The sequence below is a fragment of the Etheostoma cragini genome, chromosome 22 (genome assembly GCF_013103735.1).
Source record: "Etheostoma cragini isolate CJK2018 chromosome 22, CSU_Ecrag_1.0, whole genome shotgun sequence".
NCBI classification, from domain to species: domain Eukaryota; kingdom Metazoa; phylum Chordata; class Actinopteri; order Perciformes; family Percidae; genus Etheostoma; species Etheostoma cragini.
The window spans coordinates 15,854,451-15,872,660 of record NC_048428.1 but is presented as its reverse complement, the minus strand read 5'-3'; the positions used below and the strand labels follow the sequence as shown (position 1 = coordinate 15,872,660).

Here is an 18,210-nt window from a genome sequence, read left to right as displayed (position 1 = left end):
AATATTTACATTGCTGTCCGCATGAGGAAAATTATTCACTAATGCATTATTTCCATAATCCCTCATAGTTCGTCACAGTCACTTCACACCTGTTGTATATCAATGAGGCAGTAGTGGACAGCGTTGATGAAATGAGTGCGCTTGTCGTCAATAAAAGTAATGAATTACTCTCATAGTACTGAGCTTGACTGAGCATCGCTGCCTGTTTGAAAGATCTCAAGTAGCATTCAGGTCCAACCAAATCCAATCGGTCATTGTTGAAGGTAAATGGGAAAGTGCTGCATGAACAATATTAATCTTAATATACGAGTCATTACATCTCATATTGAGTATTTAAATCTGCAATAACTGATTTTTATTGGCCACTTGGGTGCAGCAGAAACAGGTTGTGAACACAACATTGACATAGCACTACCTTTTAGGTTGATAAGGTGAAGAGTTGCTTATTTACACATCCAGGAGATTTAGCATTTGGAGTCATGTTGGTGTCTACCTGATGAATGTAAGCCCACCAATCACTCTTGTTTTGGTCTCAACCACTTGTGCTGGTTAACAGTAATGATCATCACGGTGTGCAGACATGCCACACTGCCAAAAACATCTCCTGTAAATACAAAGTAACGAGCAAATGTTATTTTTTGTTATTTATTTATTCCCTTTACATTTTTACTATTTATAAACAAACAATGGTCTCTTTAATTGTTGATTGCACAAACAAATATCTGCATATGTTAATAATCAATTGCAGGCTAGAACATGTGGCAAAAAAACATTTAAAAGTGATAACTTTGTCCATGTTTTCCAGGATTTCTGCCGCTTCAAAATGTAGGAAGATAATTTTCACTTGCTTCTATTCCAAATCAACTTGAGTTTATTTAATTACATTACACAGAACTTGTTACTAACATAAATGTGTAGATCTGTGTTGCTTTTTACTGTATGTGCACTGAATTGAAACTAGATCTATTGGAAAAAGTTATTTTTAGGTTGCTATGGGAAAATCCGATTTCAGGACTGAAACCAGCTAGAGCATGCCAGATTTGAGTCCATTTTGAAGGATTTTTTAAAACTAAAGTTACAGTATCAAAGCTCTGATCTAGTGGGTTAAATTTGGCTTCCAGCTAAGTGTTACAAACCTTTCGCCTCATCCTGCTCTGTTTCATCTGCAGGTAAATATTCAGCGTGTGAGTCTATGCTGAGAGATTACTCTAAGCTACATCCTTTCCCTGTGCATTCATTTTAGCTTTTCAGTTGACTTTGTTCATGCTTATCACTTACACAGTCAAAGGCAGAACAAATGTAATCTGGTTGAGGGCATGACCATGTTGCCAACTGTTGCTGCCATTGCTGCCAGGCTGGCTCCAAGATTATGTCTAAAAGCATTTTATGTAATTCTCAAAGCGATGTGTGTCTTATTATCGGTTTATACTACTCTTGCAGAGATCTAGATTCAGAGGTTTTTTCTGAGTATATGGTTTTCCCATTACATTTTTTAATGACGTGACCTAATTAAAACATACTCAAATCCATTTCTGTAAAAAAAGATGCACCATGGGCAGTGGAGATTGGATTTTGCTTCGTGCAAAAATATCTGCGGATAGAAAGACAGTTGCTCTCTCATTTATGGACTGTAGAGTTGCTAGTTATATCACAGCTTGCAGGAATACAGGAAACATTTCATTAGCTGTATGCACATCTCAATGGACTTTTTGTCCAAAAGAGGAAGGTCAGCACTAATCCGATAGGAAGGCCAGTATTGATTCAACCATTGTAAAGATTGTTGGATTGAGTTATGAACCATTTACACGAATGCTGTTTGTGCTAACGCAAGACAAGGGTACTGTTTCACCATTGGTGTTAAAGTAGTGATTGCTGCGAACGCTAACATGTTGTATCACTCTGAATTGGGAAGTGTTTTAGCCTGTAAAAGAGAGACACTGCAGCACTCAAATCTTTCATAGAGAGAAATTAAGCCTGGATGAGTCAGAGCCTACTTGTATCTCTCATCCAGGTTTATTTTTACACCTCACACAAAGAAAATAATCACAGCTTACCAACAGTGCATAAAAAGATTAACATTTAAATATATTCAGGACTACAATTTTATTTATCTCCTTCCTTTTTTTATTCCCGGCAGACCAAACCAGTTGCATTTGCTGTTCGCACAAATGTCAGCTACAGCCCATGTCACGATGATGATGTCCCCGTGCCAGGCATGGCCATCTCCTTTGACGCTAAAGACTTCCTCCATGTCAAAGAGGTGAGTGGTTAACTTTTTAATCAAGACAGTGATGCTAAGGAAAAAAAGGAGGATGCTCAAGATAACTGTCCCCACTTATTATGTGTAGAAATTCAACAACGACTGGTGGATAGGACGCCTGGTGAAGGAAGGCTGTGAAATCGGGTTCATCCCCAGTCCAGTGAAGCTTGAAAACACTCGTATACTCCAGGAGCAGAGAGCCAAACAGGGAAAGTTCCATTCCAGGTAAAAGCCCTCATCTGTGCCAAAGTTTTCTGTCACAGCTGGAAGGTTGTCTCAAATTATTGTAGACTTTACACGATTTGTTGATCTGAAGTGTGGAACACTTTTCTCTTTTCAGTAAATTGGGAGCCAACTCATCTTCTAGTTTAGGTGAAGTGGTTCCTAACTCACGGAAGTCTACTCCTCCTTCGTCTGGTGAGTAGCTTGATATGCAAATGTAACCCTCTTATACTTAATTGAGTCTTTTAAAACAACTTTTAACAATTGAATTCAAGTTAAAGGTAAGATGTGCTACCTAGATTTTTCATACTTTGTATTTTAAGCTGCAATGAAGTTGACTGTCAGTGATGTTTTAATGGCCAAAATTATACTTTTACATGTCGTAGCATACATGTTGTGCTACTGTCAATGAGAAATGTACCTCTTTACCTGTGACCTCTTGTGTTCATCTGATGGCGATGGTGGTCTTGTCTGTCTGTGTGCGTAGCCATTGACATAGACGCCACAGACTTAGACCCTGAGGACAATGAGCTTCCAGTCAACCTGCGCTCCCCTAAAGCCAGTCCAAACACTGTCATGTCACCCCTAGCAAAAGAGAAACGAATGCCCTTCTTTAAGAAGGTAAACTCTGGACCACCAAACCCTTTTTTCTTCTTCTATATGCCCGCACATCTCTTGACTAAATGCCTGTGGCTGCTTGGCCTCACTCAGCGCCAGTTGTGTTTGTCTACAACACCGTCCTCGTCCCGTTGCGTGCACCCATCCGTTAGCATGCATGCCTGTTCTTAACATCTCTCTTTCTCCTCTTCCGTCTCACCACAGCTAAGCAGAAGCAGAAGTCGGTAAGTCGTGGCGTGCAGTGCACCAGCTCAGCAGGGTCTGGGGATGATCTCTGTGGTCTGAACTATAAAAAACCTTTTTAGAGGTTCACCCCTATGCTGACCTCTCAACCTACCCACTGCTCTTGCAAACCTCTGTGTTGTGTTTGTTCGTGTGTTTGTAACATGTGATCCTGATTTGGTGAGAGCTCAGTGTGAACAGCTTTTGAATAAGCAAGCGAATATCTCAGTTTAAAGGAATAGTTCAACATTATGGGTAAATACGCCGATTAGCTTGAGATGAGGAGATCAATGGCACTTTCATGTGTTCATACTGTATGTCTTCAAAAGTCTTGAAGCTGGAGAAAGGAGATGGTTTGCTTAGCATTAAGACTTGAGATGGGGAGGGGGAACGGCTAGCCTGGCTCTGACCAAAGGAACCTGTAAAGTTCACTATCTAACATAATATATCTTGTTTGTTTAAAATATCTGTTTGAACAAGCGTATTTCCCAAAATGCAAACTATTCTTCTAATTTCTTTTGGTTGTCACCGTGTACTGAGACAGATTCATTGTTAGTAACATCTATTATCAGGTGTAATGTTTTGCATTTCAAATGCTGTTTGCTAAAGAAAAATTTGCATCACAACATTGAAATAAATATATATGCAATATGCTGAATTTTTATAAAATCAATACAAATCTGCGAATACATCTTAAAACAAAAATCCGACTAAGTTAATAAAATTTTGTAAAACGCTAATACATGGAAGTTTCCCATGACCATGCTGACGTTAACCAAGTAATGCACAGTTGAACTTAGGCTACCAGAAGTATTTGTGCGGAACCACATTGTCCATTAATACCCTCATGTTAGTCAACAGTTGTGTGCATCAGTTTCCACAACGTCCCAAGGGAAGAACTATGACGACAGCAAATGTCACACAAAAAGAAACATTTTAAAAGTGGAGAGGTGCAGGAGAAGGAGCAAACATGAAATCTACTCATCTCCTCATCATAAAGGTAACACAGACTGAGAGAGCTGCTTGAACATTAGGATAAATAGAGGAGAAAATTATTAAAAACTAAATTCTGTGCGGTGAATCTGATAGTCAACAGTCCTTTAAGTCAATCCTCTCTGCTTCCCAGCTGTCTGCTCTCCAACAGAGCTTCGGCTTAGATCATGCACTGTTATTGCACTCCAGTGTGCTGACATATCCAAACATTTAGATGTCTGGGACTCACAGCAGCATCAAGGCAAGGCAAGTTTATTTATATAGCACATTTCAGCAACAAGGCAATTCAATGAGCTCTCTATAAAACAACAAAAGCATTGGGTTAAACTTATTGGAACCAATTATTTTAAGGTCATATGCAAGAGATTTATGTGGCACTAAAACAGGAGCAGATAGCAGAAACTTCAAAATGTTATATTGGCCAAACATTTTTTTACCAGTTACATCATGGCTGATGCCTCAATATCAATCAGGCTGATCTGAAGGGTACAGCCCTAATTCTGTCGATTCACTGACTAATTATTTGACTATGAATTTGATAAAAAACTGAGGCTGTTAAACAGACTGAGCTCCCACTTTGTCCCAACAGCAGTAAGCAAGTTTTTGTATCTGTTTCCTAATTTTTTCCAAGTTTTTCAGTTGTAGCTTCTGTTGTTCTACTGTGTTTTTTTCTCCCTGTCTGACTAACTTTTCCTGTCAGTTTTCCTTTTTATTCTAGACATCAAAACCATGAAATGAGAGGATTCACCTAAATATTGTAATCCCTCACAATATATTGTAGTTTACCTTAAGCTACTTTCAAGTATCGACAACCTTATGACCTTAAAATTTGTAAACTGCCAAATCTATTATATATTCAAAGCTTGTGTTTTGTCGGGCCAGCTGGGACGTCCCATTTCATGGTTCACAATGTGCCAGTGCTTTTAAATCTAGTCTAGGTCATTTTTCCAAATCCCTCAAGTGATTTGTGATGGTGAGTGTTTACTTTGTCTCCATAAATGTGTGCAACTGTTTTTCTTCTTCTCTCTTAAGGCAGAACACATTCCTCCGTACGACGTTGTGCCTTCCATGCGGCCCGTGGTTCTGGTTGGTCCGTCACTGAAGGGCTACGAGGTGTGTCAAAACTTTTCAAACACCACACGGCCTTTGTTGGGAAATTCTCAGCAAAACATGTGTCCCTTTCAATTGTTTTCTCTTAATAACTCCCTTAATTTCCGGTCCCCAGGTGACAGACATGATGCAAAAAGCACTGTTTGACTTTTTGAAACACAGATTTGAAGGAAGGTAAGTTCCCTGTGACCTTTAAAAAAAAAAAAAAAAAAAACAATACAAGCTCATCCTGCTTCCTTCCTCATTCCTCCTCCTCTCACTTTAACTCTATAGGCTGGTATTTATCTGTCCCCCGAGGTTAGCAAAGGGAGTGTGTAACAACTTTATTTGGCCTGGAGATGTGTGCTGCTGCTTTAAATAGGCCCTCTCCATGTCCTTAATAGGCCATAGTGGGCCTAGAGCAGGATTCTCCTTACTCAATGTTGAGTCCATCCACCCCTCCAATGCAGAGAGGCCGTGAAGTTACACAACACTTAGATCCACTCAGACCACCAGCAGCTGCAGTGAATGCTGTTAATTCCCATTTGAGTCCTGTTTTTCAAACATGCTTTAACAAAGAAAGGATAACTAGAATTGTTTGCTTCTTAAAATGCAGTTAGAGATTTGATGTGTTGAGTGTGATTTATGCTTCTGCGTTAAATCTACGGCATGGTTACGTCCGAGGCACATGGAGGCACGGACCCTAAACCGTAGCCTGACGTGCACCTTTTGAAAAACGTAAATACACGTTGCGGCGAGGCACGTCGCTCGGCCGTGGCTTGGTAGCGTTGCATTTCCCCCTACTCATTTCCTGGTTCTCCTTCTCCATAAACAACATGAAATCAAGAATAGGGTTAACATTTCCTGCTACAGATTTCCCACCATGGTCAGAAAGCACAGAGGAGAAACTTTGTTTCTCTCACTATAGACTCTAGAGTTGTCACTCACTCCGAAGATAATCGCCGTCACTCTCTCACTCGCTTGATTCAACGCACACACAAACGCACAAGTTTAGACTTCAGGCCACTTACGTAGACTACGGAAAAAGCTCTGCGTGAAGCCTTTGCAGCACCACAAATCATGCTTTAGAGTGCACTCTTAGTTTGAAATAAAGGCAACAGGAGTAGTTATGAACAGTACATTGGTGTGTAGGGAAACCTTCCAGTATGCACTTGGGCAACAGACCCATGAACCTGAGTCTCATTTTATTTATAAGTTTTTATGTGTCTTTTGTTGTGCTCCATTATTATTATACAAATAGTTATTGTAAGTGAATATGTTTAGACCGTAAGTAATGTGTGCACAATTAGTGAGTTTTTCCCTCATGTAAGTAGATGGCGCAGTTTTAATTATAAACCTAGAGCTACTAGTAGTAAACATTATGTTTGTTCTCTTCCTGTTCTCCATTATTGAGAATTCCAGCTAGCCACAATATCTTACCTTACAAACATTTAACCAATGGGCCATTTAATCAATGTTAAATATAATTGTATGTATGTATTGGGTTTACAAACTCTGTTGTGTTTCAGCCCACACTTTAGCAGGTTTGGTTGTAAGGACTTGTTGCTTTGACCACTACCTTCAAAGAACTGTAAAATTCAGGTCATATAAATCAATAAAGAACAGTGATTCCCCCTTTCATCTACATATGTTATTATTTTCTTTATCTCTCTGTCTCTGCTCTCTGTCATTTGAATTAGTTTTTTGAAAGCTGATTGCTTTTATTTATTTTTTTTGCTTAATACACAGCAATAATAGATGTTTGTCTTTCCATCTTATGTCATATAAAGTCCATAATAACTAACTCATTACTAAGTATTTTTCTTGTCCGTTGTTTCAGAATATCAATCACTCGCGTCACGGCAGACATCTCTCTGGCCAAACGCTCAGTCCTGAACAATCCCAGCAAGCATGCCATCATTGAACGCTCCAACACACGCTCAAACTTGGGTATGTATGTTCTACAAATCACTGCAATGTCAGGGAACATCTGGTGTTTTGATTCATAATGTTTTCAAGGAGACCAGCTTATGTGGAAAAGGAAGGAAATGATTAAAGGAAATCTCGACAATTGTAATGATAACTCTCTATGGCCAAGAGTGGCCTTGGCCAGTCTTATTTTGTTTGGAATGAAAGAGAGAGCATAAAGGCACAATAAAAGGTTCCAAGAGCTGCTCTGATTTGACTGAGGTTGATCTGAGTTCAGATGTAATTAGAATGAAACAGATTCCGGAGTCAATCTGAGGGGACAATCTTTCTATCTACATAAGCATCAGTCAGCGGCTGAAGCAGAGGATGAAGTCCCAGGAGAAGTCTATGCTGGAAGTGTATTTTATTCCATTTTTATATGATAACACAAAGCCACTACACTACAACTTGAGGATTTGACTTGATTTGTTTTAAACTCTAAAGGAGCTTTAAGGCAACCGCTTCTCCACCTCTACTGTCTTTTTAATGATACATTAGGACAGAACCACATTAAGAGCAAAAGCTTTTCTCCATATTTAACCCAATGCTTTTTCATTTAAAGTAGCTGTTCTTGATATTCAGAACATTAATAAATCAGTGAACAAATATTTTTTCTGTGTAAAGATATGGTGGAGTAACGGCTTGCTGAGCAGAGAATGAAGTCAGAAAAGAGCAAAAGAACGCAAATGAATATTTACATGAAATTTTGTGAACCAAAGGCGACAATTTCTTAATGTGAGTGAAGCCTTCCTTTCTTTAAGATACAATTAATGATTTCAAGAAAATTCTGCATTAGAAACAAGTGAAATCATCTCACCCCTCTGGCATATTTTAGCAGGAAAATTTGAATGTGTGACTCAGCTGTAGTCTGAATGAGCTGTTAGGTTGGAATGTTTTCATGTTATCAGTTTACTTAAGACTTTGTCGTGACTGGAAGTCATGAAGCTTGGCCATGATTCTTCTTAGATTGGGAATTGTGCCCTGCTAATATTTGTAGAATAGTTGTTGCAGTCACGATGTCATCTGTTCAAGTGGGGGTTGTGTGATGTAACAGTTGGTATTTGTTAGAGGTAATAGAACATTGCTCACTTTTCCTCTCAGAGCTATTAGTCTCTAAGCCTGGTCCCTAAAGTCATGATGTCTTCTGAATATTTAAGTTTCTATAAAGCTGAAAGAAACAAATAGAAGTTAAGAAATTCAAAACAAATCTAGTAAGTAGGTTAAGGGCTTCACAAAAAATATGAAATCTCAAACTGCACAATAGTAATACAAATAAGAGTAACAAAATAGAATTCGCAAAGAAAAAAACATCTGACTTCTGATTAATGAACTCCAGTTTCCATAAAACAACCTGGAAGCGGCTTTGAATACAGAAATATAGTCAAACCTAGGCACTGACTCTCTCTTTCTTCTCCAGCTGAAGTCCAGAGTGAGATTGAGCGGATTTTTGAACTGGCCCGGACGTTACAGCTGGTAGTTCTGGACGCCGACACCATCAACCACCCGTCACAGCTGGGAAAGACTTCCCTCGCCCCCATCATTGTCTACGTCAAGATCACCTCTCCAAAGGTGAGTTACATCAACGGGTTTGATCCAGCAACAGAGTCAGTCAGTGTGAGATAAAAGGAACCCGAGCTGTGATGTTAAATAAAGCATTTATACAGCAAATGAATAAGGCAAGTGGATCAATCACTTTGACCTTTAGCGCAAGTAAAAAAAAAACTCATGATTCAGTGATCAATTAAAATAAAAACATTTGTGTCACATAGAAAATGACAAAAGAATAGCAAAAAAGGGATGAGAGACAAGCTTATTACTGTGGCATGAGTGGGAATCACACTTGAAGTGAGTTAAAATAAACCGCTCTCTACCACCTGTCCTTTCAATCACATCACAAATTTAATACTAATGCATCATCCGTTTTCCGACCAGCTAGTTAAAAGAACGTGGTTATAGGAATAGTTAACTTCTAAACAGTTCTACTAACTACTCTCCTAAAAAAACGGTTTGGTCATTTGCATTCTCACTGGCCAAGTGGCCATAGGAACTGGTAGGAGGGTAAAGGGAGTGACGCCATCACAGCAAAGATCTTTATAGCATTAATATCTGAAAACAAATGCACCAAAAAAGACTGAACTAAATGCTTAATCTAATGTACAGCATATAGCTTATGTCATAATTTAAACTAAAATTTAAAGACTCCCAAAGAGAACTGGGTATCTCTCTCCCCCCTGCATTCTGCTGTGTGTGTGTGTGTGTGTGTGTGTGTGTGTGTGTGTGTGTGTGTGTGTGTGTGTGTGTGTGTGTGTGTGTGTGTGTGTGTGTGTGTGTGTGTGTGTGTGTGTGTGTGTGTGTGTGTGTGTGTGTGTGTGTGTGTGTGTGTGTGTGTGTGTGTGTGTGAACCCTATGTGCTGTTCCCTTTTCCTATGTGGAAGACCCTGCCCTAAAGTATGAGCTGAAAGGGTTACAGGAACTGCCATCAGAGGAACTTAAAAATCCCCAACAAAAAAAAGGGCTCTAGGAATGTTATGTTCTAGGAACTGAAAAAATTCCTCCAGTCGAAAAGAGGCTATTGATGCATTTTCTTCCAATGGGTTAAACAATAATCTGAAAGGTCATTATATGATTATTGGTGTTGCAAAAAGGTTAAATCAAAGTTCGACTTCATAAATCTGTTTTCAATTTTTTGTCTTTTCTTTTTTTGTAAAATGAATAACTAAAGTATTAGGGCCTACAGTTAATTAAATAATACTATGTGAGAAGTTAAGAGTGGAAATGTCTTATTGTCTTTTATATATAGGGTAACGTGTTGGCCCAATAGCTAGCACTGTGCAAGAAGGTTCTGGGTCCAAATCCAGGTCGCTCCGGACCTTTCTGTGTGGTGTTTGTATGTTCTTCCCGTTTTTGCCTGGGTTTCTTCAGGGTGTTCGGTTTCCACTATCATCCAAAAAAATGTATTAGGTTCTTCAGTCACTCTCTTAATCAAGGCACTGGCTCAGAACTGGAGTTGGTCCCTGTGTGCTGTAAATGGCTGCCCACTGCTCCCTTGAGGGATGGGTCATGTGCAGAAAAGGAATTTTGCTATATGTATTCTTTTGAATAATAAAAAAATACTCCGGTAAAGTACAATAACCTCCAAGTTTATCCTGAGGAAATGTTCTTAATTACTATCCAACACTGTCTGTAAGGGGTTTTACTTCTAAGGACACTATGTTTTTTGTCTCTATCTTTTTTGTAGTAAAACTTCCATAGACTTTAATATTGTCCACACAAAGCCTAAATTTAGTTTTAGTAAAAAAAAAACAACCATGACCTTGTTTAATTTGCCCTCAGGTGCTGCAGAGGCTCATCAAGTCTAGAGGCAAGTCTCAGGCCAAACACCTCAATGTCCAGATGGTGGCTGCTGACAAGCTGGCTCAGTGCCCTCCTGTAAGTATTTACTGTCGTCCCAAATTACCAACCACAAACAACCTGGAATTTTGTCTTTAAGAGTTGGTGTTTGGCTCTAAATTTTAGTTGCATATGTGAAATTGGAATTTTTTTTAGCGTAAAAGCTCGTGCCAGTTCTATTTCCGCTCTTCTGTAATCTGCTTACTTATTATTTTAGGAAATGAAGCGAGCAACCCAGTCATGTGAAAGTGCAGGCTTTATTTAATTTGAAAAACAGTCAATATCTTTTTGGAATTAATGTTTAAGACTTTCTGAGAATTAATTCCTAATGCTATTTAGTGTTTAATTCAGATGGTTAATTTTAACATAGCTAACATTTTGTATATACATTTCAGCATGATCTCTTTGTAGCTCATTTAAGATCTAAAAACAGCCCTTGAATCAAAGTATTTTATTGTTAAAAAAGAATTCCACTACCGGTCTCCTTTCCATTTCCTTTAACCCTGTCTGCATCCTTCTCCCCTTTCTCAGGAGATGTTTGACATTATACTAGATGAGAACCAGCTGGAGGACGCTTGTGAGCATATGGCTGATTACCTGGAGGCCTACTGGAAAAGCACTCACCCCACCAGCTGCAACCCCCCCAACGCACTGCTAACGAAGCTGCCCACAGCCACCCTGCCCTCCAGCCCAGCCCCGGTCTCCACCGTGCAGGTACAAACGCTGAGGCCACAGGGAGGGTGGGGATACCTGTTGTAAAGCTGTGCAGATGAACGGGAAAGGACAGGAAGTGGCAGGGATGGAAAGGGAGAGAAAAATAAAACCTGCAATAAATGAGGTTTAGGAGCTGAGAGTTATACAATTATACAGCAAATAAAGCTAGTTAGAAGCATGCAAGTCTACTTTAGTAAAATAGATATAACATGATATTATTTTGACTGGTAGGGAAGGATCTTATTTCACAAAATTGATAAAACATATGAGATATTTAATATTTATGCATGCATCGGTCTCATCAAGAAGAATAGTTTTTTTTATTGACTAATAAACATCTGCTGATTTCTGCTGTAACTGTGTAGTGTTTGGACATGAAAAATATTCAGAAGGAGTTCAACATATTCTAAACTTTAACTTCCATCTAATTTTTTTATTATTATTATTGTTGCTCCTTTTAACAAGCTTAAATGCGCATTACTGTCAACAACTGGACCATTGTAGTGCAGTAGACAGTGGTGAATAGTGGTGTACTCGTTGCTCTGAAACTGCTCTGAAAAAGCAGAATTAGGATAAAGTGTTGATTAAGTGTATCGTGGGCTGGCAGAGGTAGACAGGAAGTGATTGTGACTACCTGAAACCCTCAATTTCAAATGCAATTTATTTATTTTTCTTACTAGTGAACGTGTCTGTGTGTTTGTTTTTCAAAAGTGTGTCATGCAGGAAAGTTTGTCATTGTCAGTGTATCAGTCTGTTTGGTATAACATAACTTTTCAGCTTATGTCACATATCTGAGTGTGTAAATGCTGTATAATCCCATAACCTGTACCCCTCTCTCCATCCACTGCCATCACAATGGGAAATGTAAGACTGAAAATGTGGAAAATCCTGATGTTAATGAGGATCAGGAGTGGGATTGACATGTGATTGCTAGTGTGGTGAGTGTGGAGATACTATTGGATAAGTGATTTTTAGACTTCAGGTGCCAAAAATCCCTAAGAGATCCATCTTGGTCATGCAAACTAAAAAACACCTTCAAGTTTTACTTTCCTTCTCCAGGATTTATTAACCTTCAATGGATGTTCATGAATATTCAAGATGCATATTCACTGTGTGTGGGTGTGCCTTTGCGTTCAAGTACATATATAAAATATGCACCGGAAGTAACAAGGATGAAGTGAATATTAATCTGCATGAGTTGTGTTTGTGTGGGTTTGCAGTGTCTTTCCTTGCTTTCTGTCACCTGACTGACTGACATGTGTTACTGACCTCAGGGCAGCAGTGCAGAGCAGAAGGGAGAGAAAGCATTAGTGGAGAGAAAGGGCTCCAGAGAGGATCACCAGCACCATCATCACCATCACCACCACCACCAGAGCCAGGACCAGGCTGATGCTGATGCAGAGGCTGAGGGGGAGAGGCTTGAGGAGGAGAGGCCTCTGAGAACAGAGGCCTCTAGGAGAGCCCAACACATCCACCACCGCTCGTCTTCCACACGGACTGAGCAACACAACCACCATCACCACCACAGCAACAGTCGAGGCCGGGGACTCTCCCAGCAGGAGACTTTGGACTCGGAAACCCCAGAGAGCAGAGAGAGCCGAGAGAGCAAGGACTCTGCTTATGTCGAGCCGCGCACTCAGCTCCTCCACCAGGAGGAGGAGGAGGAGGAGGAGGAGGAGGAGGAGGAGGAGGAGGAGGAGGAGGAGGAGGAGGAGGAGGAGGAGGATGAGGATGAGGAGGAGGATGAGGATGAGGAGGAGGATGTAGGGGAGGGGCACCCCCAGCAGCAACAGCGTTACGAGCCACTGCCCCACCGGGACCACAACCACCATCACCACCACCACCATCACCGCAGTGGAGCGGATGAGGCCGGCCACAGCACGGGACACCACCGCTCAAAGGAGCGTGAACAGGACCATAATGAACGGAACAAGCAGCGCTCGCACCACCACCGGCCGGCACGCGACCACCACCACCACTACTACGACCGGGACAGAGACAGGGACCGCGAAGGGGAGGTGGCTCCTAAAAAGAGGGGTGACGCAGGAGAATGGGCCAGAGACTCCTACATTCACCAGTGACTGACCAAAGCCCCCCTAAAGCTCATTTGGAACTCCTAACTGTTCTGTTCTCCCATAATGCTGCTATACCCTGAAACCACAGCATCCTATTTATGGACTCTTCCTTTGTAAATGCTGTTGCATCTTTTTAAATGACAGGATTTTGATTACATAGATACAAATATAAATATATAAATATATGTATGTGTGTATCTATGCATAGACGTTGTTTATGTGTGGATATGCATGAATATTCTCAAATATGCATATTTTAAACCTGTGTTTGATAAAGCATGACACAAAAGCAGAATTTTGTTTCTGTACTGAGCTGTGCTTTCTGTGATTAGCATTTTTATTTTGTATTGTTTTTATTACTTTTATTTCCCTTGCTACCACTTGAATAATTTGTTCCATCAGACTACTGCTAGGGTTGACTGCAACGGTTGACTAACCAAGTTAGTTTGATGTATTTGCAGGTCTTTGGTTAAAAAGAATAGTTTGTCAATTTGGGAAATAAGCTTACACGCTTATTATTGCTCAGTTACCAGTTTATTTATTACACCTAGCTAACACAAGTGCAGTCTAATACAGCAGTCCTGCAATAACGCCTACCTTCATGAAGGTAATGTTTTATAAAATGTAATGATCATCTTGGAGGCTGCAGTTTATGGTGCTGTTAGATTGTATTATGTTTGGTTTTACTGGCAGGTGTTACTATTATTTTGTCCACCTTATTTATATCTACCTTATTTATAAGGTAGTCTAAATAACCGGAACAGGACTGTTGTATTAGACTGCATTAGGCTTTAGCTACCTAACTGCCAACTGAGTCTAGGATATTATATGTTGAGGTAAATATGAAGCTGCGGCTGGTTAGCTTAGCTTAGTTTAGCTGGAAACAGGGACGTATGAAGAACAATCTAAATTAATATCTAACCAACACTTTTTCATTTATTAAAATTTTCTACAAAAATGAAAGTCTAAAAAACAAGTTGTGATTTTACGGCAAGGCTTAATTTACTGTAAGCTAACCGGCTGCTAACGCTAGCTGCAGGTTTTCTCATCTAACTCTCTGCAAAAACGCTACTAAGCTAATTTCCCAAAGTGTCGGACTACTCCTAAATTTTGTGTCATCATTTATTGCTTAGTTTTTGTTTAAAATTTTGCGTCCATGATTTTGTGGCATTCGGTTTTAATATATTTAAGCCTCCCTTGAGGTGCACCTTAGTCTTGCCTTACAAGACGACCTAGTTCCACAATAACTTCCTCTCTTACATGCAGTACTGTTCTCTTTGTATGGGTCTAGAAACATTTTATAACATTGATACACTCTTGATTCTGCACTTTTACTGATTCACATCGGTCGGTTTACCGAAACTCCATCAAGGTTCGTCTGACCCCCTTTTTCTAATGAATGTTGTTTAATTCCCACTGTATCTCCAGAATATAAAGGATGTCAATTTTAGGGATATCTTCTTCAACACAACAAAACATTAAAAGAGGCATTTGCAACTCAAACTATTTAAAAATGTTTACCAGACAAAGATAGTTTTTGTCTTTTACCATGTATTTACTCCTCTGACTAACAGGATCTGTTTTAAGAGTCAGTGACGTTGGATCATATTTAAACTTTTCATGTATTAATTCATGATACTGAAAATCTAAATTGAGCTCACTTCATGCTCCTCTGTTTACAAACCCACCATTCCTTCACTCTATATGGTTTTGCCCGGCAATTTTAACAACTCTATTATTTTGCTACATTGGTAGCAATACAGAGTTTCTAACCGTGTACATGTGTATGTACATAATGCATAAATATAATGAATAAAGTTGGCAGGAGAGGACTGTCGAAGGGGGGGAAAGGATCTGATGCATGCTTTGCCAGAAGACCCAGACAGAGCGGTGTCTATAAATAGTCGTCTGAAACTCTGCTGAAAAATTGAGGTAGACTCTCTGGCTTGCCTCCTGAGTCGCCATGACAACATCTACATTAATGACAATACTGAGGGGATGCATCTAAAATAGATTCTCCGCGAACATGCCTCCAAGATAGACAAACAAGTATTCAGACATGCAGCTGATGTGATCTCAGACTTGTGATATTGTTAAACGCCTTCAGTGCAGTAGTGGAAAGAGCAGCAGTCTACATATAGTGAAATGCACAGATTCAGGGCGGTAGCGTGCAGTCGGCTAGCATTTCCACACAGATGTGTTTGGATGGACTTTTAAGAGTCTAATGGTATTCCCAGGAAGAGGGATTGAGCTAAGGTTATTGTGAAGGTCCTCAAAAGGTTGCATGTTGCAAGGACCGGCCAGATGTTATTGCACTGTTGGCACAATTCTATAAATTCTGTGCAGTTAGTGGACACCCATAATTCAATTTGCACTGAATAAATTAGTGATGAGTATTGTAACTTGTATTTAAATCAGTGTTTCATAAGTGTAATCCAATCATGTGAAGTTGCTTAATGTATATTGAACATGAAGAAAGAAAAATCTTTTTTTTAAAGGAAGTTTATTATGAAAAAATTAATTATTTCCTTTTGGTGAATGAACAACACATGACATAATTTCCCTCTTACAAGCAGTAGAAGTCTTAATTAAGAGGTCCCAGTTGTCTCCATCCCTACTAACGGACGCTAAATTGTTAATACCTCTAATCCACTGTGACCATGGCAGCTGTGTCGTCACTGTTGTTATGGCGATGCAAGCACTGCTGCATTTGCCAATACTCATTCAGTCTCCATCCTTTCCGATGTGCCTCCACCCCTCCATCCTTCCCTCTCTTTCCCTTGCATTCTCCTCTCTCCTGCCCTCGTGTTTATAAAGCCTATCCCTATATGGCCCGCAGTTTTAGAGAGCAGCTGTTAAGAGGCAGATGCTGTAAACAGCACAGTGAGCGTCTTTGTCAACACTGCCTCGTCAAAGCACACACAGTGTTATAATATAAACACCATTGTTCCCGTCTGCAGTCTCTGGTGTGAGAGCTCATGGTGCTGGAAGAGAAAACATACCCTCTTGTCAGTTTTTCAGGAACTTGGCAATAAAAAAGCCGATAGTGTCTCTGTCGGCTCTGCGGGGGAGGGGGGCTGCCGTTTCTGTCTGGTCCCAGCTCAGCTCAGGACTGAACCTCTGGAGAAGGCGCAGCTGCTCAGGTGACAGGCCGGCTCCCAGCATGCCTTCTGCGCCAATGTGAGGCTCCTGAAACACAGAGCGTGATTTGGTGACATTTTTCTAACATCGCCCTCCATATTTGGGAGTCTGTCCACATGGCTGAAGTGTTTTTACCTGAGGCTGAAGCGTGAGGTAGGGGAAGGTTTGGAGGGCCCAGGCTACCTGCTCCTCATTCTCTGCTAGAGTCACTGTGCAGGTGCTATACACAAGAACCCCACCTTTCTTCAACAACTGCACTGCCTGCAATACATTAAGACATATTATTAATGCGTACAGATCAATACTTTTAGTATGACAATGTCAATGTGAAAGTGGTTGCTCATAGTGATGAAAGCTTAATGGAGCTTTTTTTTTTTTTTATGGTTCACAACTTTATTGCTTTGGTTCACTCACTGCTCTCATAGCATTGTTTTTGGCCAATCTTGGTTAACTTAAAAAGCCACTTTACACTACCTGTTCAACAGTTACAGTTATAGTAAAGCACAGTGAATATTGGACTTCCATTCATCAGGTGGCCAGAAACACGACTCCAGATGAATGACCATGTTGCTCGTTAACTGTGGATGTGTAAATAAGAAACTGTTTTTCAACAAGTTCCCCATATCAATGTTGTCTTTGTGCTGCCCCCAAGTGGCCAAAAAGATCAGTTGTTGCAAGTTTAACTCTACGAGCACTAACACAAAAATGAGTCTTTAGTCTAGTGCTGAATAACTTTGAAGAAATGCATGTAAAACACTGAGGAAGCACTATATGTCAGCGGGATAAATTATGTCCTCTGCATTGGACTCTAATCTCCCTTTAGTGATCTATGTGCTAGCCATAGTTGAAGGAAAGTAACATACATTAAAAATACTTCTTTAGTCTACAAAGGTAGAAGTAGAAATTATTTCTGGAGCTGCTTTTCTGACTGAAAAAATAACTATCAACAGTCACTCCTGATTCATTTTAGCACTTCAGAGCTAAAAGCTGTACATCTAAAAACATCTTTAACACCAAATAGACTATCAAAACATAGAAAACATTTTGTGTATAAATCAAAATTGTCAATATTACAGTATCAGTGGATTGGGTGTTAAACATTAGTCGTATCAGTCACAGCTTTGATCAGAGGAAAAACTTGTGTAAAAATCCTTTTAGGTCTATTTTACCAATAAAATGTAATTTCAAGCTGTAAGTCACACAGCGGTATAATAACTGCCAAATGCTGCCATCTACTGGTCAAATGGTTTTAGATAACGATGTGATGTGAAAAAAATGGATGTCAAAGTGCAAAGTCTGTGTGGTAAATCCTACAGCATGGAATAACTTGCGCTGCAGTGGCTGGTAGGAACAGATCTCCTTGAGGCTCCAGGTACAGGACATGCTGGGTCTCTGTCCAAGGCCGCTACAGGGGGCGTCCAGCAGAACCCGGTCAAAACTTTCAGGAGGGAAGGGAGGTCCTGGAATATGTTCATAAACAGAGTGTTTATATATATATATATATATATATATATATAT

At 39.9% G+C, this 18,210-nt stretch overlaps 2 protein-coding genes across 13 annotated transcripts in view; one reads left to right on the top strand and one right to left on the bottom strand.

Annotated features, from left to right (window-relative positions):
- The window catches only part of cacnb2a (calcium channel, voltage-dependent, beta 2a), a 63,160-nt gene extending 49,138 nt beyond the window's left edge, over window positions 1-14,022 (top strand). For 7 of the 10 annotated variants that reach the window (XM_034861777.1, XM_034861779.1, XM_034861781.1 and 4 more), the window contains 11 exons: window positions 2,138-2,260; window positions 2,349-2,485; window positions 2,601-2,677; window positions 2,970-3,103; window positions 5,348-5,428; window positions 5,541-5,599; window positions 7,245-7,354; window positions 8,790-8,941; window positions 10,706-10,801; window positions 11,294-11,476; window positions 12,751-14,022. In XM_034861777.1, the coding sequence (XP_034717668.1) occupies window positions 2,138-2,260; window positions 2,349-2,485; window positions 2,601-2,677; window positions 2,970-3,103; window positions 5,348-5,428; window positions 5,541-5,599; window positions 7,245-7,354; window positions 8,790-8,941; window positions 10,706-10,801; window positions 11,294-11,476; window positions 12,751-13,557 (1,959 nt within the window). In that variant the 3' untranslated portion in view covers window positions 13,558-14,022. Of the gene's footprint in view, window positions 1-2,137; window positions 2,261-2,348; window positions 2,486-2,600; window positions 2,678-2,969; window positions 3,104-3,304; window positions 3,325-5,347; window positions 5,429-5,540; window positions 5,600-7,244; window positions 7,355-8,789; window positions 8,942-10,705; window positions 10,802-11,293; window positions 11,477-12,750 lie in introns of all 10 variants that reach the window. The other 3 variants (XM_034861785.1, XM_034861783.1, XM_034861786.1) reach the window with 1 other exon arrangement.
- Window positions 14,023-16,193: 2,171 nt separating this feature from the next.
- nsun6 (NOP2/Sun RNA methyltransferase 6) overlaps window positions 16,194-18,210 on the bottom strand; it is a 6,961-nt gene continuing 4,944 nt past the window's right edge. For all 3 annotated transcript variants that reach the window (XM_034861787.1, XM_034861789.1, XM_034861788.1), the window contains exons 10-12: window positions 18,007-18,152; window positions 16,828-16,953; window positions 16,194-16,740 (exon numbers count right to left, since the gene is read on the bottom strand). In XM_034861787.1, the coding sequence (XP_034717678.1) occupies window positions 16,561-16,740; window positions 16,828-16,953; window positions 18,007-18,152 (452 nt within the window). In that variant the 3' untranslated portion in view covers window positions 16,194-16,560. The remainder of the gene's footprint in view (window positions 16,741-16,827; window positions 16,954-18,006; window positions 18,153-18,210) is intronic.